At 42.0% G+C, this 24,710-nt stretch overlaps 2 protein-coding genes across 2 annotated transcripts; one reads left to right on the forward strand and one right to left on the reverse strand.

The window, feature by feature from the left end:
• Positions 1-5,399: 5,399 nt before the first annotated feature.
• Positions 5,400-10,113, reverse strand: LOC310984744 (major histocompatibility complex class I-related gene protein-like; the record flags this gene model as incomplete). Its single annotated transcript, XM_083970059.1, has 3 exons — positions 5,400-5,722; positions 6,760-7,038; positions 10,095-10,113. The coding sequence occupies 3 exons, from the start codon at positions 10,111-10,113 to the stop codon at positions 5,400-5,402; spliced, it is 621 nt and encodes a 206-aa protein (XP_083826185.1).
• A 3,678-nt stretch (positions 10,114-13,791) lies between these two features.
• On the forward strand, positions 13,792-23,135 carry LOC310984746 (carnitine O-acetyltransferase-like; the record flags this gene model as incomplete). The annotated part of the gene is made up of 9 exons (XM_083970061.1): positions 13,792-14,061; positions 15,202-15,320; positions 18,216-18,381; positions 18,995-19,169; positions 19,331-19,506; positions 20,064-20,164; positions 20,743-20,862; positions 22,179-22,301; positions 23,108-23,135. The coding sequence occupies 9 exons, from the start codon at positions 13,792-13,794 to the stop codon at positions 23,133-23,135; spliced, it is 1,278 nt and encodes a 425-aa protein (XP_083826187.1).
• Positions 23,136-24,710: the final 1,575 nt, after the last annotated feature.

Here is a 24,710-nt window from a genome sequence, read left to right on the forward strand (position 1 = left end):
CTCAACTAATATTCATGTCAAATGTCATAAGTAAAAGAATACTATATCAAAATGTAAAAAAGCAAAAAACAAAAGAAAAAGATTATGATAAGATCTGATTATGAAAAGATTTTTATTCTGTGGGTAATGGGGGTGGGACTAGATAAGCTTTTGCTTCTCCCGCTTTCCCTTTCGGCCATGTGTATTGTATTATTTGAACTAAGATGAAGTGTGATGATGATGATTTAAATTGACATGCCCGAAATAAACAAATTGATTGATTGATTGTGTTTGATTGATTGATGTCACTGTTACAACAGACAGAACCTGTCACCATATGACTATTGAATTTTTTATTGAAAAGTGAGAAAAGACAGAACAATACATTTGATATTTGATGGATACTGTAGATGACCACTTCTCAATTTTAATGATTTTGGACTCGAAGTCATACAAAATATCTCTACAACTATTAAAGCAGAAGTAAGTGATATATTTGTGTTAATATAAGTCTTAAATAGTTATATCTTCCGACAGCAATCACTTACATAGAGTGTTTGGACCGAAACACGGGTCTGTCAGTCACTCTGCTCTGCTCTGAGCCGAGGAGAAAACATTTATCGTATCCTACAGTTTTTATCCAATGAGGAGAGAGAACGGCATGCAGGGCTGTGTGTGCAGCCAAGGGACGCCGTGAATGTGGTGACGTAGGGACGAGGACTGTTATGGTGCGTTCAAGGAAACTCGTAACTCGTGTTTTTCCGACCTGTGAAGTCGTACCAGTTCTATCTGGTACGAGTTCACGGGTCGGAAGTTACGAGTGGCAGTTATAGTGCACTTTCACAGGTAAAACAGGTCGGAAAAACACGAGTGGGTTGCCTGGAACGCTACAAAACCGTAAGTTGTGACTTGAAGCTGTAATTTACTGTTTCAAAAGCCTGCCTGGAACGCAGCATTAGCCAAAACGACCGGACCGCTTACTTCTGCTTTAAGGTTACATGCTGTCATTCCGACATCCCACCATTCCGACATACAGCTATTCCGACATGCCATCATCCCACCATTCCGACAAGGCTTTCAATATAAGGAAATTACTCAACAGGTGACTCCCTTCTACTTATCTGGACTCTCTATCTATCTGGCCTGTCTAGCCTCTATCTGGTCTTTTTACTAAACTTAACCAACTCCTTTCTTCATTGCCTAAGCCCAAACAGTGCAAAATCTTTTGGAGAAAAAAAAATTAAAGGAATTGTCGGAAATGCAGGATGTTTAAAAAAAGAAAAAGAAAATACAAAATAGAAAAAGCAAAAGCGAAACGCTTACTTCCGGCACTCCGACTGAGCCGAGGAATTCTTTAAAAAGCCTTTATTTTATTTTGGGCATATCTCTATTAAAATTTATGAGACGCCGACCGGTTTCGACCAGACGGTCTTCGTCAGGGCGTTACAAGTGATAATCAGAGTCAGGTGCACTGATTGCTTTTGTAGATGACCTGCAATCAGGCACAAGAATTACACCACATGACATTTCAAAAAACTCTATGAGTAGATTTCACATAAACATCAATGGAAAGTTACATTGAGGAATATATGTGTAAAAATATGTATAGATATTTATAATTACATATAATGAATGGAAAAGAAAAACATTTATAAATGGGTGGAAAAAACAAACAAATGAATGTATACATTAATTTGTTCCACATGTTCTATACCTTCCACTTTTAGTAGGTTGTCATTATTATTATGAGCTTCATGGAAGTGGCGAGCCGTGGGATAATCGTTGTTGATTCTTATAGCATACTTATGCTCTGCCACTCTATAGAACATGTGGAACAGTCAATAAGGGGAGGAGATCGTCTAAATGAATTATTACAAAGGGAAACCTTTTGGAATTTTAAGTTTGACGCCTGAGGAGATTGATTTCAGATGTTTTGTTTTGTCTAAATTGATTTCAGACCTTCTCTGTAAATGTTTGGTTGTGTTGAAGATCTGGTATGGCTCTGCTTTTTCATTTATTCATTCATTTTTTTTAAATTCATACATTCATTTGTTTGTTTTTTCCACCCGTTTATAAATGTTTTTCTTTTCCATTCATTATATATAATTATAAATATCTATACATATTTTTTACACATATATTCCTCAATGTAACTTTCCATTGATGTTTATGTGAAATCTACTCAGAGTTTTTTGAAATGTCATGTGCTGTAATTCTTGTGCCTGATTGCAGGTGATCTACAAAAGCAATCAGTGCACCTGACTCTGATTATCACTTGTAACGCCCTGACAAAGACCGTCTGGTCGAAACCGGTCGGCGTATCATATACAGTATTTTAATAAAGATAGAGATATGCCCTAAATAAAATAAGGGCTTTTTAAAGAATTCCTTGGCTCAGTCGGAGTGCCTCAAGTAAGCGTTTCGCTTTTGCTTTTTCTACTTTGGACTTCTCAACTTCATGAGAACCTGAACAAATTGTCTGGAGTCTGCCCCTCACTTGTGAGCACTTAGTAACTTACTAACTTTTTTCTTTGTTTGTTGGAAGAAAAAAAATACAGTCATTCCAACCATAGGAGGCAAAAATTGTCGGAATGATGGGACATTTGATGGAAAATTAAGTGTTGCCATTTAAACAATTACAGGCCTATGTCAGACTGGTGGGATGCAACCTGCTCCACACTGTCCTGGGAGCTCCACCGTTGGCACCCCCCAGGACAGTGTGGAGCAGGTTGCAAACATGAGGATGTTGAGGAAACTAAACTCCATCCTGAACAATGACAGGCACCCACTCCATGCCCTTGAGGCATTCAGACTGAGCTCACACAGCAACAGGCTAATCCCTCCGAAATGTAGAACTGAGAGGAACCTCAAGTCTTTTTTACCAGCTGCCATTAGGCTTTTTAACTCACAGTAATCATGTGCATATGCCATTTTGCTTCTCTTAATATCTGTAATCATGTGACAGTGTCTCTCCCTCCTTTTTAAAAATCTTATTTTAGACCTTGCTACTTTTACGTCTTTTTAAATCGCATTTTAGACTTTGCTGCTCTTATTCACTGACATAAGTTTGTAACGGGTTGTGCAATATTGTTGTTATTGTGTATTTTTGTGCATGATGCGTGTTTGTGGTCTTGTGTTGTCTTCTGCTGCTGGTAACATTGTAATTTCCTGCAAAGGATTAATAAAGTATCTTTAACTTAACTGACGGAATTCAGTCACATTCACCCATTCACAGAACCTACATTTTAGGGTTTAGTATCTTGCCCTAGGGCACTTCAAAACGTGGACGAGATGAGCCAGGAATACATCTGGTTAGTGGACATCCTGTACATCCTGAGCCATGGACCCTGCCATGGGTGTCAGGCTGTGTCGACATGAATCCATGGAGTCTCCGATAGACAAAACCTTTACTGACCCTCAGTTAATGTTGCTACAAGCAGACACTCTGCAGCCGCTGCCTCAGCTTATTATCTGGTTAAACTAAACCACATGGACTGATCCAACTGGTTAACTTCATGTTCACCCGCACACTGTCAAGTCACTTGCAAAAGACTTTAATAAAACAAACAACGTTTCGGTCCACAGGACCTTTTTCAAGCAGAGATTTAAAAAAAAAAAAGACATTTCAGGCAAATATATGGCCTACTATAACTAAGATAGCCAATCACAGGCTGGGTCAGTGGGGGGTCCCAGAAGGTCTTACAGCTGTAGTCAACTAGTGGTGATTTGTGCAGCTCCAGCAGGTCCAGCAGTGCTTCAATATACCCGGTGATAGGATAAAAAGGCCTTAATGACGAATTTTTTTATTAAATGTGATGCTGTAATTTTGTATTTAGTGATAAATGGCATGTATTCTATGATCAGCAAAGACTTTATTTATTATTATCTGCTTATCATTGCATGCCTCTATCACCAGGTATTGAAGCACTGCTGGACCTGGCCTGAAATGTCTTTAAAAAAAATCTCTGCTTGAAAAAGGTCCTGTGGACCGAAACATTGTTTGTTTTATTAAAGTCTTTTGCAAGTGACTTGACAGTATGCGGGAGACCCTTTTTTTCCTTTGTTCACTCCTAACCTATGCTCCAACGCACCTGTTTTTCAAGATTTTTTAGGTGTGCATCAGCCTCCACACCTTAACTTCATGTTCACACCATGCCCCAGTATCATCACAATCTGTTCCCACCATAAGCAGCGATAAGAAATCCCTCTGCTAAGATATATGTTTCCTTATTTATGCTACACAACACAACATAATATCAATAACACATAATACACATAGCCTACTATAGAACTATAGTGTATGATCAACACAAGATGACAGATAAAATAAGAATTATGAGGAAAAAAAGAAAAAACTTCCCACTTACATTCAAATTAACCTGCATTTTAAAAGGAAAACAACACTGAGACTCTTTTAGCTGAACGTTTTGACACATATCAAAGTGTTGACTTCTTCCATCCCATGTGAGGTCACTGATCAAGTGTTTGTCAGCAGGTTTGTGGATTCAGATGCTCAGAGAGTTCAGAGTTGACGATCATTGGCTAAAACCAAGAGAAAAGACAAATCAGTTGGAAATGACAGTATCACATCATAATAGTACAGTCATATTATCATGACTATGCAGAGCAGGAGAATGAAGCTTGTTTCCGTTTTACAATCTGGCCAAAAACTTTAACTCAAAGACTAAAATCGTTCATACTGTGGGAACAGCCATTAAAACAGATAATCTGTCTACTTTTCTCTCTCACCTGTCATCTGTTTATAAACCACCAATCCAGTGACAGCGATGAGGACGAGAGCAAGAAGAACCAGTGCAGAGATGATGGGGACGGTCGTGTTACTGGGCTTCACTGGTGAATATAAAATGTCACATTTTAAAACCAGTCCAGATAAACAGGTCAGAACACAAGAGTGTAGGATATGTCTCAGTCACAGAGCATCAGGACAAACATGGCAGTGTTTGACCAGTTACAGCTACAAGTTGACATTTATTAGAAAGATACAAGAGTAAAGTGATGTCTCTCCTTACTGTTCTGAGAACAGTGTTCCCAACACAGTAAAGAGCTGATGTCTGTTTGCATTAATCTGGTACTTTACTGCCCCCTTGTGGAAGCAGCAGGTTACTGACTCTGGAAACTTTTCAACCATCTCTAGTTTGTGCACAGTGTTGCCCTGCTGCACTTAGTTGATGAGGTTTATTAAAGGGATAGTTAAACATTTTGGCAAATTGGCCCATTGCCATAATCCCTATAGTTTTAGGAGTAGGTTCATTACCTTTAATTGTCGGTGCAAGCTATTTTTAGAGCTGCTCAGAGCTACGCTACGGAGGCTAATGGGATTTCATGGTTACCCTCAGTCTGTTACTGTACTGTAGAACAAAGACTAAAATACCCAACAAACCACAGACAAGGTGTTAAATTCAGGAGCTGCTGATGTCACTCATGTTGGTCCTGATCTTTGCTTTGTCCAGTTCGGTGACGATGTCGTCCTTCACTCCAGAGAGCTGAAACACACAGTCGTACCTCCTCCAGTCTTCAGCTTTGACTGATGAGACGTCCAGGTCAACACTCATCTGGAAGGTTCCATCATGGTTATGGAGGATCTCTCCTTGGTCCACGTCCTCATGAAGCTCCTCTCCATCTTTGGTCCAGAACATCAGGGCTCTGTGAGGGTAGAAACCTGTAGCGTGGCAGCTGACTGGAGAGGAGGGAGTCTTCTGGAGGAGAGACACTGAGGGGAAAACTGGAGAGAGGAGGAGATAGGTAACAGGTAGGTTAGACTCATTGTTGGTCTCAATACAGTACAGACTCACACATTCATCTCATGACAGTTCTACATAATAACAACAGCATCTCTCTCTTCTAACAGTGGAAATGTGAAAGTGACTTCAGACACACTAACGGTTCACTGACTATCTCCAGTCGACAGAGAACAGTGTCAGAGCACCAAACAGGTTTGTCTCTACTGCAGGGGTTCCTAAACTTTTCCAACTCAGGGCCCACTTGAAAATCTCACAAATGTTTGCGGCCCACCTCCACCCTCATTAACAATACAGAGGCCAAATGATGCATTTCCAGTGGACTATTTTTTCTCTCAGTGATAAAGATAAAACATTGAGGACTGAACTGAAAGTAGCATGAAGCTCCACAGTCACTAACACAGCATGCTGATGCTGCCAGTTCATGGAGCATCCTGACTGAATCCTGAAGAAACTAGAGAATGGCTTCAGTTTGGGAGGATCATGGATGAGTTCACTTTAATGTTCACTGAGGGTGGGGCAGTTCACTAGTCCACAGTATGGTTTGATTTACATTGTTTTTTGTTTTCCCAAAATAAAGATGGTCATATCTGTAAAATATTAGACTGCATTAGTTACTACCTGCAGTGACAAGGATGAAGTAGCTGAAGCAGCTCATAGTAAAATGCTGCTGTCATATCTATTTCTGCCATGGGATATTGAGGAAATATAGCAGTAATTGTGATCCCCATCCTGATTGAAGATCGTTTTATCGCTAAGCCCTGTATTTAATATCTTCTTTTTTTTATTCAACAAAAATCATACTAATTTGAAAATGATTTTGGCGGCCCACCTGCAATACCTGGTGGGCCGTGGCCCACAGTTTGGGAATCACTGCTCTACTGATTAGTCAGGACCACCTCAGATCTTAAAACAAAAATGATTTCAGACTGAGAAGTGATGATACAGTGGCGATTCAGTCTGATCAGTCTTTATCAATATTGTTGTGATCATCAAACTCAATCAGGTCATGTGACTCTACCTGTTCTCAGCAGATCGTCCTTCCCACGGTCCAAGTACGTCTTCAGCCACTCAGGACAAATTTGAGTGAAGAAGTACTTATAGTATTTTATTTCGACTTTGTTAGCATCCCATCTGTGTTTGGTGATGACAGCCTGTGGTGTTGGAGCGATCCATGTTTGTGTCTCCATGTCAAATGACAGGAAGTCTTCACCGTCATAACCATACTGAAGAAAACCCGTAGCTTTTTTAGTCTCATTGTCCAATTCACATCCACTCATCCACTGTAAGATGTGGACACCTGAGACAGAGACAGTTAGGCAAGACAAGGCAAGGAAGGCATCTTCATTTATATAGCACATTTCATACCAAGGGGCAACTCAATGTGATTTACATAAAGACAAAACATTTAACAGTAAGAACTAGAAACGGGAAAAGAACAGCATCAAAACATACAAATTAAAAAAAATTAGAATAATGTGCAGATGATGTCTCCACTAGAGAGATTAACAGCTTGAGACCTTTCTCACAGTCCTGTGCTTCTCATGATTCAAAAACAGTCAATCAGTGATTTTTTTTTTCTTCATATAACCAGGGCAACCCCCTGCAACCTGATTGGCCACCCTGTATGCCCCCCCAATTGTCATTGACTTGTAGTAATGTCAATCACTGTGTCAAGCTCTTCACTACTGCTATGTTCACTATACAGAGCTATGAGCACTAACATCTGACTGAGACTCTTAATCAACTGTACAGCAACATCCCAGTGTTCTGTGTAGTAAATAAAGAAGATGGTGTAAGATTGTTATTGTTCTCAATTTCACCATTTGAGTCATGCTTCTTCTGGTTATTCAGTATACATTGACTGTTACACAAAACACTGAGATGTTCATTGTACAGACTACAGCTAACTGCTTAGTAAGAGTATACTGTAAGATACAGTATTGATGTTCACTTTGAACAACAACAAGATTTCTTATTTAAAAGGTGCTGATTATTGATTGACTATAATTTTAGTAGAAAATGAAAAGATCATAGGCATCTTCCTTACAAGGTGAAAGATTCAATGTGGCCAGTAAAAGCAAGATGAAGACACTGTAAAACAGTGTGTAACTGTACAATATAAATATTCACGATAGCGATCAATGGCAGCCTTTGTTTTTGCTTTTGTGTCTGTTATTTCATTCATAAGTTTGTGCATCATAAAATAGTGACAAACAATACTTTTATTTTACATATATTTTGGACTGGCAATAAATTCTTTTAGCAGAGAGTCCGATAAACCACACAAGGCCTGACCTCAGACTCTGTGACTTTTAGTTTATTTAATCTGAACAGTGATGAAACCTGATTTATGTTGCACAGTAACAAACACATGTGACTGAATAAACTGAAACTGAAACTGAATAACACGTGTAGTTTGACTTTGAAGAGTCTGTTTCCTGATTATTATGTTGACATTGAGTAGATGGACCATTGTTTAGCAGCAAATGAAGTATAACACAATACAGACTGCACCTACCTCCACTGTGGTTAAAACGCTGCTTGATATGTTGAATCCTGGGTCTTAATAAATCATGCAGGCTCTGAAAACATTCATTTGTGTACCACTGCTTGTGCTCAGGGTTCTCACGCAGTACTCTTTCCATCCATTTGTGTTTTGCTTCTAGTGTATTTGTGTTGCTGTCACAGTGACCTACCTGAATGTCATTAACCAGTGCAACAGCTTCAAACTCAGGGAGGTTTGTGACTCCAGATGATAAAGTAGAGAAATACTTGACTTTGTGTTTCGCTGTGGGACAGATAAGGTTTTTATAATAAATATAAACCTTCACTCATCACAAATGTGATATATTCAGTAACATTCAGTTGAAAAATCTGTAGAGAAGTTGAGAAGAAAAGTGAAACCAAATCAGAAAAATAGCAGAAGCAGAATACAGAGCTGAACGGAGAGTAAAGACAAGAGTTAAATAAATATTTAAATGTGATCCTACCTGCTGATGAACTGTGACAGAGAAGAAGAAACACAAGTAACTTTTTCATTTTGTTTTGCCACTGTCTAATGTGACCATGAAGCGGTTAAACGTCCGTCTGCTCTTGTGGGGAGGGCGGATGAAGTGTTAATGCTCAGCTGTGGAGTCTTGATACAGGTACAGTGACGTCATCGTCACCACCTGAAATGTGCAATGGCGTGAAGGCCCTCAGGCATGAGGGCATGACAGCGTGAAGGCATGAAGGGCGCTGTGACTTACTAGACTGAGGCGTTTCCCTGGAGGATCAAATTTTCACATAAATGTATAAGACCATTAACATCAACTGAGGATCCCCACATCACAGATGGATAGATGATATATACTGTATATATACTGTACGTATATAATCTTCACATACATACTGTTATTTCATACATCTTTGACAATGTGGCATCATTCTTAGTGTGTCTCTGTATTTCTGCATTTGTCACAGGCAGCTGATCCACTACTGTTGTATGAAACACTTCCACTGGGTCTGGAGAAGAAGTCTTTTCTTCTTCTGTTGTTGACAGTGGCAGGCGTGACAAACTGTCTGCATTGCCGTGTTGTTTGGTGCAAATGAATTCAATGTCATAGGAGTGAGCCCCCAGAAAAAGGGCCTAGCGCTGCAACCGGGCTGCTGACATCACTGGAATCACCTTCAGAGGGTTAAAAATTGACAGCAGGGGCTGGTGGTCTGTCACAAGAGTGAATATTTGTCCATACAGGTAATGATGGAACTTTTTAATAGCCCACACTAGCCTGAGGGCTTCACTTCAGTCTGTGCATGATTTCATTCTGCACTTGTCAGTAGATCTTGAAGCAAATGCTATACGTTCATCTCCATCTTTCATGGTGTGTGACAAAACATGTCAGATTCCATAGGGGCTAGCATCACAAGCCAGTCTGATGGGTTGTGATGGGTCATAATGGGTGAGCAGTCCATCTGTTATCAGCCTATTTGTTTCCTTGAATGCACCATCACATTCCTTAGACCGCTCCCACTCTGCTCCAGTCAGCAGCAGTGCTTTGAGTCAGTGCAATGCGGTAGCTAGGTCTGGGAGGAACTTGTGATAATAGTTTACAAGTCCTCAGTTGTGACACATTCTCTGGCTTAGGTGCCTGGAGCACAGCTTCAACTTTCTCTTTTCAATTGTGCAAGCCGTGCCTGTCAATAACACGCCTGCAGTATGAGATTTCACTCTTAAAAACTCACACTTGCCTCACTCCACAGCTGACCATACACTCAGCCTGGTGAGCACCTTTCTGAGGTTCTCTATAGATGCTCTTCATCATTTTTACCAGTCACTATGATGTCATCAAGGTAACACTGTGCTGGGGATACCTTGAAGCACTTGGTCCATTGCTCTCTGCCAGATTGCTGCAGCTGATACAACGAAGGGAGCCTGTTGTATTGAAACAGTCCTTTATGGGTGTTGATGGTCAGATATTTCTCCTCCTGCCAGTGTTGCAAAGATGTCATCAATATGTGGCAGTGGGTACCACACCGTACGCAGCACAGGGTTGCTGCTCACTTGAAAGTCTCCACATATACGGACAGATTCAGACTTCCCTTTCTCCAGGGACAATGGGTGTCGCCCAGTCACTCCATTCATGAAGTCAGTGGACCCCACTATACTAGATTACATTGGGCCACACCGTGAAGGCAGAAAAGTAATCCCAATGTGAGCGACGTATTGTGGGGCTTGTTTCTTCCCTTTCACCAGCTGATACTGTGTATGAAATCAGTTTGCAAAAATAAGATTTTCAGAAGGAAATAAGCTCAAAAGTGACAACACTGGTCCAGATTGTGTGCTTTTTTATTTGGGAGCAGTTGAAAAATGCAGTCATTATGCATGACTGACACTGCTTAAACGTGACCACACTGGTACAGACAATGCAAAGTGTCCTTTTTTTTTTTTTTTTAGAAGGGAACAGTAGAAAATTGACCAGTTCACTAGTCAGAAAGTAATGTTTATACACTATTATGCATGACTGACATTGTCACATTGTGTAGAGTACCAGTTTACAAAAATAAGCTTTTCAGACTGAGAGAAGCTCAAAGTGACCACACTGCTTTTTTTTTTTTTTTTTTTTTTTACTTGGGAACAGTTAAAAATTTACCATTTTACTCATTTTAGGCTCAGAAATAATATTTCCACACTACTATGCATGACTGACACTGTGTTTGCATAATTCTGGTCGTTTCAGCAGAGAGAAAAAAAAGGAAAGAATAAAATTTGATTGTATGTTGTTTATGCCATATTTGTACTGTTTGTTTGAATTGTTTGTTGGTTTGAAGTTGATAGCTAATCTTACTGTCAGATACTGCCTCCACCACCCATTAAATATGAAAGGAGGCTCCCACATGCTTGAGTTTTACACTGCTGTCTTTTATCACCACAACAGACATTTTAAAGTGAGTTAAATACTCACAATATATCAGCAATAAAACTGTAACAGCAATTTTACATTCAGCAACGTATACATTAGCCTACACTAACACACACACAAACACAGACCCATGAAACGTATTTGCATACTTGCATGTTTATCTGCTCTTGTTTGGGTTTGCAGGTACTGTGGCAGTTTACCAATGTATTTAACAATCAATGAGTTTGTTTATGCATATGTACAAGGGGGCAGGGGAGAGGAAACCAAATCCTTGGGGGCAGCCCTGCAAGTCTTTGTTTAGGACAACAGGTACAGCAAATATAGACAGAGTTGTTTCTAAGTTTAAAGTCTGATGACCTGAGGCAGAACTGAGTCTAAGGCCCAATCCCATTCCTCTTCCTTTAACACTAGCACTCAATTTTGAGTGGCTTCCAAAGGGAGATACCCCTTAATGATGAAGTGAGAAATGTTAGAAGTAGAGACCGTCCCCTACGCAATGGGATACCACTTAGCGTAGCTGACATGTTCACCTACGTCACTTGTATAGATGACATATGAGCCACAACCTGTGGTGGGTTTCCATGGTTTTCATCCATGTTTGAAAATGCTGCTTCCAGCTGTTGTGTTACCTGTTGCGTGGGCTTTAATGATCTTCCTTCGTTTGACAAATCAAGACAAAGAAATGCAGGAATCAGGTGGCGAAAATGCACCTGAAAAGCTGGTGCAACGGATGGAATGGAAAAAGAAGTTAGAGTTACAGTTTGTCATGGGTAATTTCATCTTTAAGGGTTGAAAAGCAGGTTCCCTTGCTCCTTAGAGAAGTGGGACACCTACCCCTACACGAGAACGCACAAAAAATTGAGTGCTATAGGGCCAAAATCGAGTGGAAGTGGGTAAAATGGGACTTGGCCTAAGTCTCCGTCCACATCCATGACACAGCAGCACATGGGTTGATTTGAGAGTGGAGAAGGTCTTTGAGGGAGCCTTGCAGAAAGATTTACATATTCTTTCACTGACTCAGGGGAAACATATGGCAGATATTCACTTCACTCATTTCAAACCTGGAGCATAATATGAAAATTCCCTCCCAACCTCTAACGACTCTCAACGATCGTTGTTCACCAGGGTTTCTCCTGACTGTCATTCCCCAAGTGGCACAGGACTCTAAAGGGGACCCCAACAATGGTCAAGTGAAACCAGTACCTTTGTTAACACACCCACAGGTACTCTGGTGACCACTCCCACACCTGGGTCTTACTCCACTGTCTTTGTCTACCTAGTGCAGACTAGTGAGACTTGTTGCGTACAAACTGATGAAGCCCCTTGGATAAGAGGCGAAACGTCTTCCCAGACAAATACAAGTCCAGTTGCCTACGATTCAATTTGCCCAGAAATGAACGATGACCTGGATGAATGAGAATATCCATAGACAGCATTAAACATAAGTTACCTGTGCTCCGGTTAACAGGTGTGATTCATTTCTTCTGCATACATTTGTCTATTTGGAAAAGACAAACAGACAAACAAACTGTTGCTTACTGTAGATCAACAATATGAACACATTAAGTGAGCAAAGGCAAATTTACTCCCTTAGACCACTCAGTTTGACAGTTGGTGACCTCACAGTCCTGTACAAAAAGCCTGGACCTGGATCATTCTCCCGTTAATGTCAGAGAGCTATAGGGGACACTGGAGCTTTAAGAGACAGAACTAATCTATTTATCTCTCTGTATCAGATCATCATGTTGAGGATTTGCAGCAGACATCTGGTAAGTGACAAACCTTCACACTTAATAACACAGCTGGTGACATCTTGTTTCTAATCAAGATTGTCACGAACTATGCAATATACTGTACTATTTCCTACTTGCATATATGTATTAGTGTATAGCTTGGATTTTGCTTCATTTGTCTTCATATGTCAGTTTGAGTGAATGTTAAAATTCATCATTTGACAGTAACTACTTTAAAATGATAATATAGTTTAGTTATGTACAATGCAGTTTTACAGATTAAAAAAAGACATGAAGATGCTGATGATGACATTACTATTATAATTATAATATTATTATTATTATTATTTTGATTTACATAGCTGAGTTGGGGCTGATTTCAGTTCTGCTGGTAGTTTGTTTCAGTTGTGTGCAGCATAACAGCTAAATGCTGCTTCACCATGTCTGGTTTGAACTCTGTGCTCCACTATCTGACCTGAGTCAGTAGATCTCAGAGCTCTACTGGGTTTATACTCTACTAACATGTCTCTCATGTATTCTGGACCTAAACCATTCAGTGATTTGTAGACCAGGAGCAGAACTTTAAAATATATTCTGTAGCTGACTGGGAGCCAATGTAAGGTCTTAAGAACCGGGGTGATGTGATCTGATCTCTTTGTTCTGGTTAAAACTTGAGCTGCAGCGTTCTGAATGAGCTGCAGCTGTTTGATACTTTTGGGGGGGTGTCCAGTCAGAAGACTGGTACAGTAGTCTAGTCTATTGGAGATGAAAGCATGAATCAGCTTCTCCTGATCTGTTTGTTTGTAAATGGTCTCCATGTGTTGTTTTCCCTTGGGGCACAGTCAACATTACTGAGTGAAAACAAAAGCTGTGACATTTGTATTTAGATACATTCTTGTAACCCCTCAGGCAAAGATGGGCAAGATGAAACCTTGTCCATCGGTGACACCAGCAGCTGCTCTGGTTGCTGGCAGAAACCTGACTCAGCAGAGCACGCTGCCCAGTCTGCCCGTGCCCCCTCTCAAGCAGACCTGTGAGCTCTACCTCAGCGTCCTGGAGCCCATGGTGGAGCCGCATGAGCTGAAACACACAGAGAAGCTGATGGAGGACTTTCTGAAACCAGGGGGGGTTGGAGAGAGACTGCAGAGGGGCCTGGAGAGGAAAGCAAGCAACACTGACAACTGGGTGAGTTAAACAATATATCAACATATCTGGTCTGTTTGCTTTTTATATGACAATCTGGGCCCAAAAGTAATCTGATCGGATTTTGGATAATGGATTGGCTCAACTCTTGAGAATGGGTTGTTCAAAAGTAAAAACAGATTCTGATATCAGATTAGATCACGTAATCCAGTCTTGGTTTTAATCTGGATAAAACCCTCAGTTTGTGTTGTTCAAAAAATTTAGTAGGATCGGGAAAACTTTGATCAAAAAAAATCATGATTATTCTGATCCCAGTTTGGTGGATTCAGGGGGGATTTCAGGAACAAAATGTGATTGAAATTAAATTCAAACTGGTCAATTAAACAACATTTAGTAGCCCATACAATGATTGATTCATATTTTACACCTGATTGTTAAACCATCACAGTGATAAAGTTAATTTTTGATTATTCCACAATGGAAGAACTTTTTCCCCTACTACAGGATAATTTAATGAAATTTGAAGTTGAATTTTGAAGTTTGAAATATTCACAGTGTATTTGACTAATGTACTGTATATTTGCTTTTTTAAGACATTGAAGAAACAACCAAGAGCACAACAATACGTACACCCCCTTTTCAAATAAACAGAGTTACCTCCATGCTGCTGTTGTTTACAGACCTATCAGCCTTCAGTGTGATATGCAGTCCCATTTAGAGCACTCATTCTCTGGATTTGGTCGTCTTGAAAAGTTTGTCTATCTGGAATGTACCAATCCAACTTTGCTTTGAACAACTGGGATAAAAATAAGATTATATGTTCAGAGCTTTATAAGTGGCCTGCGTAACAGAGAAGTTACACAGCACATGTACTTTTGATGTATTCATATAATCTATAGTAGAGAAAATGCATTTTTACTGTCATTGCCAGCAGTCATTTCAACCAGAACGGAAACTTGAAGTTTCCACGCTGCACCGCATCCTACACTTCAACACTTCATACAGTTACATCCAGGAGGAGATCAGAGCATGTTTCCGTCGTCACCTCTTGTAGATGTAATTTATATCACCCTCAGACTGGGAGAAGATCACGTCACAAACATTTTACATGAAACACCATGAAGCAACTTCTTTTATGTCTCAATCGCTCCTGTCTTTTTGTTTGCACCTTTTCGTTCACAGCTGACAGAGGGGTATATCAAGTGTGAGTTTCTGGACAAACGGAAGCCTCTGACAGTTTTTTCAAACCACGGCACAGTCCTTCCCCACATGGGCTTCAGGAGTAAAAAGGAACAAATAAGGTAAACACACACAATCAGAATCAGCTTTATTGGCCAGTATGTTTACACACACAGGAACTTGTTTTGGCACTTTTGTCTCATACAGACTTTGTGTTCAAGTGTCAAAAAGACACAGACAAGAACAAGACAACATATACAAAATAATCAAATATGTACAAATAAAATGTACAATGTTTCATTGTGGATCAGTGTTGAGGTTTTGGGTTGTGGGTGAATGACCTGTATGAGTCAGAATACAGTTCTTGTTAAAACCGTCCTTACTTTGTTTTCTCTGTGTAGGTTTGCTGCTGAATTTGTATCAGGTCTCCTGAATGCAAGTGCAATGGTTGATAAGTGAGTACCGACCTTAAAGCAGATATCAGTGGAATGTTTTTGTTAATATAAGTCCTAAATAGTCCTATTTTCCGTCAGCAATCACTTACATGAAGTATTTCAGCCTAAACACGAGTCTCTCCGTCACTCTGCTCTGCTGTAACCCGAGGAGAAAATTTTCCTTGTGGGATACAAGTGTTATCCAATGAGGAGAGAGAACGGCATGAAGGGCTGTGTGTGCAGCCAAGGGATGCGCGTGAATGTGGTGACGTAGCACGAGGACCAATTGATGCCTGACAAGGGCGGGGGCTGCTAACTCATGGTGCGTTCAAAGAAACTCGTACTTTGTGTTTTTCCTTCCTGTGAAGTCATACCAGTTCGATCTGGTACGAGTTCACGGGTCGGAAGTTACGAGTGGCCGTTATAGGGAACTTTCACAGACAACAGGATGGTAAAAACACGAGCTACGGGTTACCTGGAACGCTACCAAGTCGTAGTTGTGACTTGAAGCTGTAACTTACGGTTTCAAAAGCCTGCCTTGAACGCAGCATTAGCCGAAACGGCCGTGAAGCTGATATCTGCTTTAAATTGTCATAATTTTCCCAGACATATTTGGAGTTTAACCCCAAGCTCATTAACAGACCGGTCTTATCCAGGTCTGATGCTCTTCTTGTATCCAGCCAAGACTTATTGTCTTAAAGGGATAGTTCAACATTTGGGTAAATTGGCCCATTGCTGTAATCCCTGTAGTTTTAGGAGTAGGTTTGCTACCTTCATTTGTTAGCGCAAGCTATTTTTAGAACGGCCGAGCCAAGCCGTGAGCTGTTCAGAGCTATGCTACGGAGGCTAATGGAATGTCTTGGTCTCCCTAATAAAATTCATCAAATACACAATCCAACAACTCCAAAACGCTCTTGTGGACAAGTTGTGACCAGTAAATTCACCACGCTATGAGATAATAACAGAATGTTACGAGATGGAGTTGTTTTCGAGGCAAATGCAGAGACTGCTTGCCAAAAAACTGCCCCTGAAGGGAACGCGCATCAGCGGTTTTGCATGAATTTACCTCGAAAACAACTCTGTCTGGTAACGTTCCGTTATTATCTCATAGAGTGGTGAATTGGTGGTCACAACTTGTCCATGAGAGTGTTTTGGAGTTGTTGGATTGTGTATTTGATGAGTTTGATGAGGGAAACCAAGAAATCCCATTAGCCTCCGTAGTGTAGCTCTGAGCAGCTCACGGCTCTGCTCCGCCGTTCTAAAAACAGCTTGCACCGACAATTAAAGGTAACGAACCTACTGCTATGACTATAGGGATTATGGCAATGGGCCAATTTGCCAAAATGTTGAACTATCCCTTTAACTCTTTCGCGACCACACTAATTCTTCAGCACATCCGCTCAGGACCACATGTTTTTGGCTATTTGTTTACCTTTTATCTCACGTCGAACCGAACTCTGTACGTCACCTAGAAACAAACGGTCTTCACGTGATTGAAGAGTGACTTTACAACGTGCTCCACGAAAAAACGGCGAGTTTTTCCGCCGTTTCGTTCGTGAGGACGAAGTAGAAGAAGAGAGCTGGGTTTCTCCAAAAACGGAGCTCCCGCTCTAGTTTCAGAGAAAAACGCACTTTTGTGTCAAGTGGCAATCTGCTCATTTTACCGCTACTCTGCAGTGTGGCATGTCTCCCAAATCATTTCTACGGCTAAATAAATATATTTGTAGGCATATCTGGGGGGTGTGGCAGCCTGGAGAGTAGCGGTGCAGCGGTGTGGGTCTCTGGCTGCAGCGCAGCAGCTCCGGGACACTGCTGTGTGACTGGCCGGCGATGAGTGCTCTGTGGCGGGGGCGGCCAGTCACAGCCCCCGCTGCAGAGCGCCCGCTCTGCTGCACAGCGCCGTGAAAACAGCCGTGATAACGGGCTTTCAGATCCGAGTCTCCAAACCATAAACGTTTGTAACAGCACCGGTAAAAGTCGCCACATTTGTCGTCGGTCGCTTTTGTCAAAAGAGGGTTTGGAAAGTCGCCAGATTCAGCGAGAAAGTCGCAACACTGTAGCCGACAGCCGCACAGCGCTGCACGCTGTCCCCAGAGCAGCATTCAAGGAGAACGATTACTCAAACAAAACCAAGATCACACAGTTTATAAAAAATATTATGTTTTGATTTTAGTTTAAAACAGTTTTACATATCAGAGGACTACCATATTCACACACAGGGTACCTCAGAGTGTCTATTATCGTAATCTGTAAAAAAACGGTTTTGACGAGTTTGCTCGTCAATGGTCGTGAACGTTCGGCAGGCTGTGACGAGTTAACTCGTCAATGGTCGCGAAAGAGTTAAGTGCACATTTCAAAATGTCAGCTGTAACAAAGGTTTCTTAAAAACACTGCATCACCAATGAAGACATACTGACCTTCTAGACTTGTGTTATTAGCTAGACAAAGAGGCTACAGCTGAGTCAAGATGGAAGCAGCTCTATATAATTTCAAATAGTCCTCAGCATCCAGTGAATCAGGCAGCTTGAGGTGTAAATGTTGTAGTTCGGCTGAGTTCATGTTTAATGAGTGTATGTTTTGTAGTGACAAAGTACCAGTGGACTACATGGGAGGGAGGCCGCTGTGTATGAAGCAGTACAGCCAGGCGCTGTCGTCCTGCCGTATCCCTGGTCTGAAGACGGACTCTCTGGTGTTCCACGCCAAGACACCCAATGCCCCCAAACACATCAGTGTGGTGCACAACGGCCAGGTCAGGGTTCCAGGTCATCTGGCACAATCAAACTGTTCACGGCCTCCCAACTCTAAATTATACATAACTACATACAGCTACATGGAGAGGGGGGCATGTGTCCCGGTGCTGATGAATGCTTTTTAATCAAAGGGGAAATATTATGGAAATAACACTTTTTGAAGGCTCTTTAACATATATTTGGGTGTTTGTCTTGCCTTCCGGCCCCCAAAATGTGAGAATTGACAAAAAGATCTGTAATTTTCAGGCTCCCTATAGTTAAAATCCATGTGGTTTGTTGTAATTTGCATAATACCACCCCTACCTGGTACCAATAGAAGGGGCGGGGTGGGGCAAGCAGTGGCTCATTTGCATTTAAAGGGACATGCACTGAAACCAGCCGTTCTGAACAGGGCTGTTTTGAGAGAATAAAAAGAGCTGTGATGTTTGATCCTTGGGGTATTTTGACCAAAGCATGTCACAGACACGTCTTTAAGACACCTGGGAACTATTTTAATTTGTGGAAAAGGGGCCCATAAATTACACTCATGCATAGAGTATACATACAGATGTACACACACATATGCTGAGCCCGTAATCCATTCTTTCTTGTGTGTCCTCTCCTTGAATGCAGTTCTTTGCACTGGATGTGCATAACAGTGACGGGACTCTGCTGACATCCGATCAGCTCTATGTCCAGCTGGAGAGGATCTGTGAAGCCTCACCACACACCACCACGGAGCCTGTCGGCATCCTCACCACACAGTACCGAGACATCTGGAGCAGAACCTACAACTGCCTCATTCAGGGTGAGTTACTCCTGAAGAACCACTGACCTGATGTCACCGAAAAACAGTCATTCACGTGAATGGCATGTGAAGTTTTCCCTTATTGACCACGTGAAAGTAGAAGCTTGAGATAAATGGCACTGCTGCAGCCTGATCTTTGTGCATGTCCCCGATGTGTCCAGATGAGACCAACAGAGAATCGCTGTCAGCTATTGAGAGGAGCATCTTCACTGTGTGTTTGGACAATGCACAGGCCGGAATGCCAGATGAGACGCGTCAGAGTGCCATTCTGCAGATGCTGCATGGAGGGGGCAGTGAATGCAACAGCGGGAATCGATGGTTTGACAAGGGATTACAGGTGACATAAGTTAACATAAGCAAATAATGATTATATGGTGTATCACGATGCTGGTGACCAATATCACTGATAAGGAAATCATTGTAAAGAGATCAAGGCAAGGCAGGGCAATTTTATTTGTATAGTTTTACAACCAGTTTGTCTCAGATAGATGATAGATAGATGGATTTTGCTGATCCCTTGAGGAAATCCCTTCAGGAAATTTTGGTTCCAGTTGCAGTGCCATATGATAAAAGAGAAAAGGGAAAGCATACGAACAAACAAAAAAACACAAACAAAACTCTGAAAAAAATAGTGCCAGATGTCAAATATCAATATCAATATGGTCCAGCAACAAGTGCAAATAACAGATAAAAAGGTTAAACATATGCAAAGGTAGTAGTGGTTGCATCGTCCTAAGTGACTTATTGATTAAATGACCAGAAAATGAATTGAAAAATAAATAAATAATATGTCTAATGATGATGTAGTGTTGTGTGTGATGTGTGGTGTGATGTAACTAACAGAGTTGGGATATGAGGCTAATGTTCAGTTTGCGCATCTTATGTCTTTGTCAGATAATGATTGGAGAGGATGGGACGTGTGGTGCAAACGGCTTACACTCTGCCGCGGATGGGACAGTCTGTATGGGGCTGGGCGACCTTACTGTAACATTCATGTGAGTAGACCAACAGTAAATGAGCTATTGTAGGTGATATAGCCTATTTATCGAAAATGGACCCATTAACAAGTGTGGGTAATGTAGATTCATCCACATTAATATGAGACTTTTTTATAACCAAATACAAACTCCTAGTTGTCCCTTTAATAAAGTGAAAAGACAAGATATTAGTAACTCTCAGTTAACATCATTGGCCAAGTCGTTCAACCTGTTTAAAAGTATGACAATTAATTGGATTTGCATTGTAATTACTGATATTCAGTAAAATACATGGAATCAATCCCAAGCATTTAACGTCCGAGTCTGAGTCGAGTCTCAAGTCTTTTATTTTTGTCAAGTCAAGTCACCAAAACAGCGACTCGAGTCGACTCAAGTCCAAGTCACAATGACCCGAGCCCCCGTCTCTGGTACGAGTGAATATAAACCAACTCGTTTCAAATAGGAAGGCTGCTCAGCCATCAGATGTCCATACTTTTATATAGTTTTATGAACCACCATCAATTGTGGATTTTTATTCTTTGCCAAATTAGAGTTTGTTCTGTCTCACGTCTCATTTCCGTTCATTCTGGAAACAGGATGAAGCCAAAGACCACTCGACCTCCAGAGGAGCCTTTGCCCATGCCCCAGAAACTACACTTCAACATTACACCTGAGGTCAAGAAGGACATTGAGGAGGCCAAGCAGCACATTGACAAGTGAGCCCAGTTTTAACCTACACGAAAAAGACAGACCCATGTGCTGCTGTGTGAACAGCCACATCTGGCAGTGGTCATTTTTCCAATTTAACACAACAGTTTAGAAAGAAAACGGTATGATTGATCAAGGTATATAACCAGAGGTATATGAACCAGGTGAGCACGCTCAGAGGAATGTCAGTCTTGGTATATTATAAATCACAAATACAAATCTATAGTTATCTACAGTAATCAAATATATGCGGACATGGTAAAACAAACCAAAAGGAGGACAGAAACACACAAAAAAAATCCCCACCCATTTGATTCTATTAATATCTTTTTCAAGTGTCCACTGAAACTTCAGGAACACTTTGAAGCGTTCTATATTTAATTGTTGTCTTTTCGTAGCTTTGAAAATAAAGCATTTTTCCTACCATACAAATTATATTATTCAGGTCCTTTCCTTCTGCATCATCTCTTAAAGGGACAACGAGGAGTTTTGGAAAAGCGAAGCGTTTTCACACTACATTTATGAGCCTCCGTGCGCACAGTATAATTCTTTAACTGGCGCAAGACAGACTCATGTTTTCATTCATCAAGAATTATGGTCAGAGGTCCGAAGACGATCACATACCGTCATAGTTCCGACCATAAACGGCGATTCGGCTGCGTTATTCTCATGACTCGCCACGAAACCAAAAGTAAAGAAGCGCTGGTCGGCTCGACCAGCATTTCCACCACCACTAATAATAACAAAATAACGATAGAGACAAAACGATATATTTATCGAAAATGGAGCCATTAACAAGTGTGGGTAATGTAGATTCATCCACATTAACGTGATACTTTTTTATAACCAAATAGAAACTCCTCGTTGTCCCTTTAAATCACCAAAGATTATAGGGCAACAGTAAGTTTGAACAATGAACGGAAATCTGTTTACCAACTTGAATCCAAAACAGTGCAACTTGCAGTACCAAAATAAGTTCAGACTCCTCTTCAGAAACGTGGAATTATTGGAGCTAATTTATGTTGTGCACAGAAGCTGTAGGTTCAGGATGCTTTCAGTCTTGCACAGAGCTTGTTGCTCAGTATACAAACAACTGCCACTGGCAAAGCAGCACAGCTAACTAATAATAAACTCAGATACAGGGTTCTTCAACAGAAGGAATCACTGATCCAGGACTATTGTAGATTGTAGGTATGAAGGTTTACAATCTCAATTAGTAGCCAGACTCACTTGTATAACACAAACTAATTCTAAATAGGTTTTGACCACTGTTAGGTTTAGACACAGAGATATGCTGACACCTCTCCCATCCCCACCTCCACAGAATGGTTCGTGACCTGACCCTGAGAATCACCACGTTCAACCACTTTGGAAAGAACGCCCTGAAGGCCCTCAAGATGAGCCCAGATGCATTTGTGCAGATGGCTATACAGCTAGCCTACTACAGGTGAGTGTGGAGGCGGACTGTTTATATTTAAGCAATATATCACGACAGGCCGTGGTATATGCTCATTATACCACGGCTAAGGGGCGTTGTTCGGCCCGACGCGAAGCGGAGGGACGACAACCCCCTTGGAGTGGTATAATGAGCATATACCACGGACTGGAGTGATATATTGCTTTTATAAAACGGTTACGAATAAAGGCAATATAAAAGAGGGATATGCAATCAATTTCATGTAGTTTTATTCAACCAGAAATACATATTATCGAATAAAATCTCACTGTGAAAAAATAGTCCCACCTCTCCAGACGTTAGCTCCAAGTTAGCTCTGCAGCTCGTCTTTTCCTCCGCATTTTTTCAGGTGAAAGTCACTGCTCAGTCCCCTCTACCATTGTTAACCCTCCCCGGAGGTGAAAGCCAACCTTAAACATGTGAATTCAACTACTTTAGTCCATTTTTTAACATCGTAAAAACATCAGCTGTCTTTTGCTACGGACGGCAACAGTCCGTTGTCATGGATACATGACAACAACTTCCATTCATACCAGTCATACGTGCCTGAGGCGGAGTGATAGCCTACGCTGTGATAAGGCTTTAGAATAGTAGCCGTGGTATATGCTCAATATACCACGGTTAACAACCAATCAGATCGCCGGATTTCACCTTTCCGTTTTATAATATAGGATATATTAATCATCAGGCTGTGTCCATCCCTGGAGCTGGGGTGTGGTCATCAGCCAGTAACTGGAGCTACCAATGAACAAACATCTCACTGGAATCACCTCCTCGTGTTTGTCTGTCTGTTTCAGTTACTGTTTATCCAGTGATGGAATATGAACAGTTTGTGTGACAGTTTTATCATAATTGTTGTGTTAAGTCTTGAGGTTTGGTTAAATTGTGTTTTGTGAGGTCAGTACTGATTGACCCTTGACCACCACTTTAGCAAATTAGAAGTTTATATAGGGTGTTAGAGATATCCTGATGGCTGCCACCCAAAACCCAACGCACCGACCCCTCACGGTCCTTCCTGCGGGTGGTGGGCCTACTGGAAGGCGGGCCCACGTCGCTCTTTCGGGCTGGGCCCGGCCGGGTCCCGTGGGCCAAGACCTGGCCACCAGACGCTCGCCTGCAAGCCCCAACCCCAGGCCTGGCTCCAGGGTGGGGCCCCGGTGACGCCGATCCGGGCGACGTGAACTTCCTCGATATTAATTCACTCATGAGGGGTTTTGGAACCGCTCTTAGTCTGACCCGTCACCTAGGACCTGTTTGCCTTGGGAGACCCTACCAGGGGCATTAAGCCCCCGACAACATAGCTCCTAGGATCATTCGGGTGCTCAAACCCCTCCACCACCGTAAGGTGGCAGTTCCGCAGGGTGCTCGAGGGTGCATGGGAGTTTGCCCAACCAGTCCACATGTGTTTTGTGGACTTGGAGAAGGCTTTCGACCGTGTCCCACATGGCATCCTGTGCGGGGTGCTCCGAGAGTATGGGGTCGGAAGGCCCTCTGCTGAGGGCTGTACGGTCCCTGTATGACCGGAGCCGGAGCTTGGTTCGCATGGCCGGCAATAAGTCAGACCTGTTCCAGGTGCGTGTTGGACTCTACCGGTCAATCTACATTCCCACCCTCACCTATGGTCATGAACTCTGGGTCATGACCGAAAGAACGGGATCCCGGATACAAGCGGCCGAAATGAGCTTCCTCCGCAGGGTGGCGGGGCGCTCCCTTAGAGATAGGGTGAGGAGCTCTGTCACCCGGGAGGAGCTTGGAGTAGAGCCGCTGCTCCTCCACATCGAGAGGAGCCAGCTGAGGTGGCTCGGGCATCTGTATCGGATGCCCCCTGGACGCCTCCCTCGTGAGGTGTTCCGGGCATGTCCCACCGGGAGGTTCAAGGTTCAAGGTTTTTATTTGTGTCCCCGTAGGGCAATTATTGTTGCAGCAAGTAAAAAGAACACAGATACAAGACACACAATTAAAAAAAGGGGGGGGGTAAAATACATTGTGTTGAAACAACAACAGTGGCACGACTAAAAAAGCCCATAAATGACCGGTGCAATCAGTGCGTATCCTCCATATCTACATCATCATCAACATCACTTCCTCTGGGAGGAGGCCCAGAGGAAGACCCAGGACACGCTGGAGTGACTATGTCACTCGGCTGGCCTGGGAACGCCTTGGGGTCCCCCCGTAAGAGCTGGAGGAAGTGTCCGGGGAGAGGGAAGTCTGGGGATCCCTGCTCCGACTGCTGCCCCCGCGACCCGGATTCAGACACAGCGGATGAAGATGGATGGATGGATGGATGGATGGATGAAAACATGAGTCCGTCTTGCGCCGCTCAAATAATTTCACGGTGTACGTGGAGGCTCATAAATGTAGTGTGAAAACGCTTCGCTTTTCCAAAACTCCTCGTTGTCC

Source organism: Trachurus trachurus, assembly GCF_905171665.1.
Source record: "Trachurus trachurus genome assembly, chromosome: 4".
In the NCBI taxonomy this organism is placed as follows: domain Eukaryota; kingdom Metazoa; phylum Chordata; class Actinopteri; order Carangiformes; family Carangidae; genus Trachurus; species Trachurus trachurus.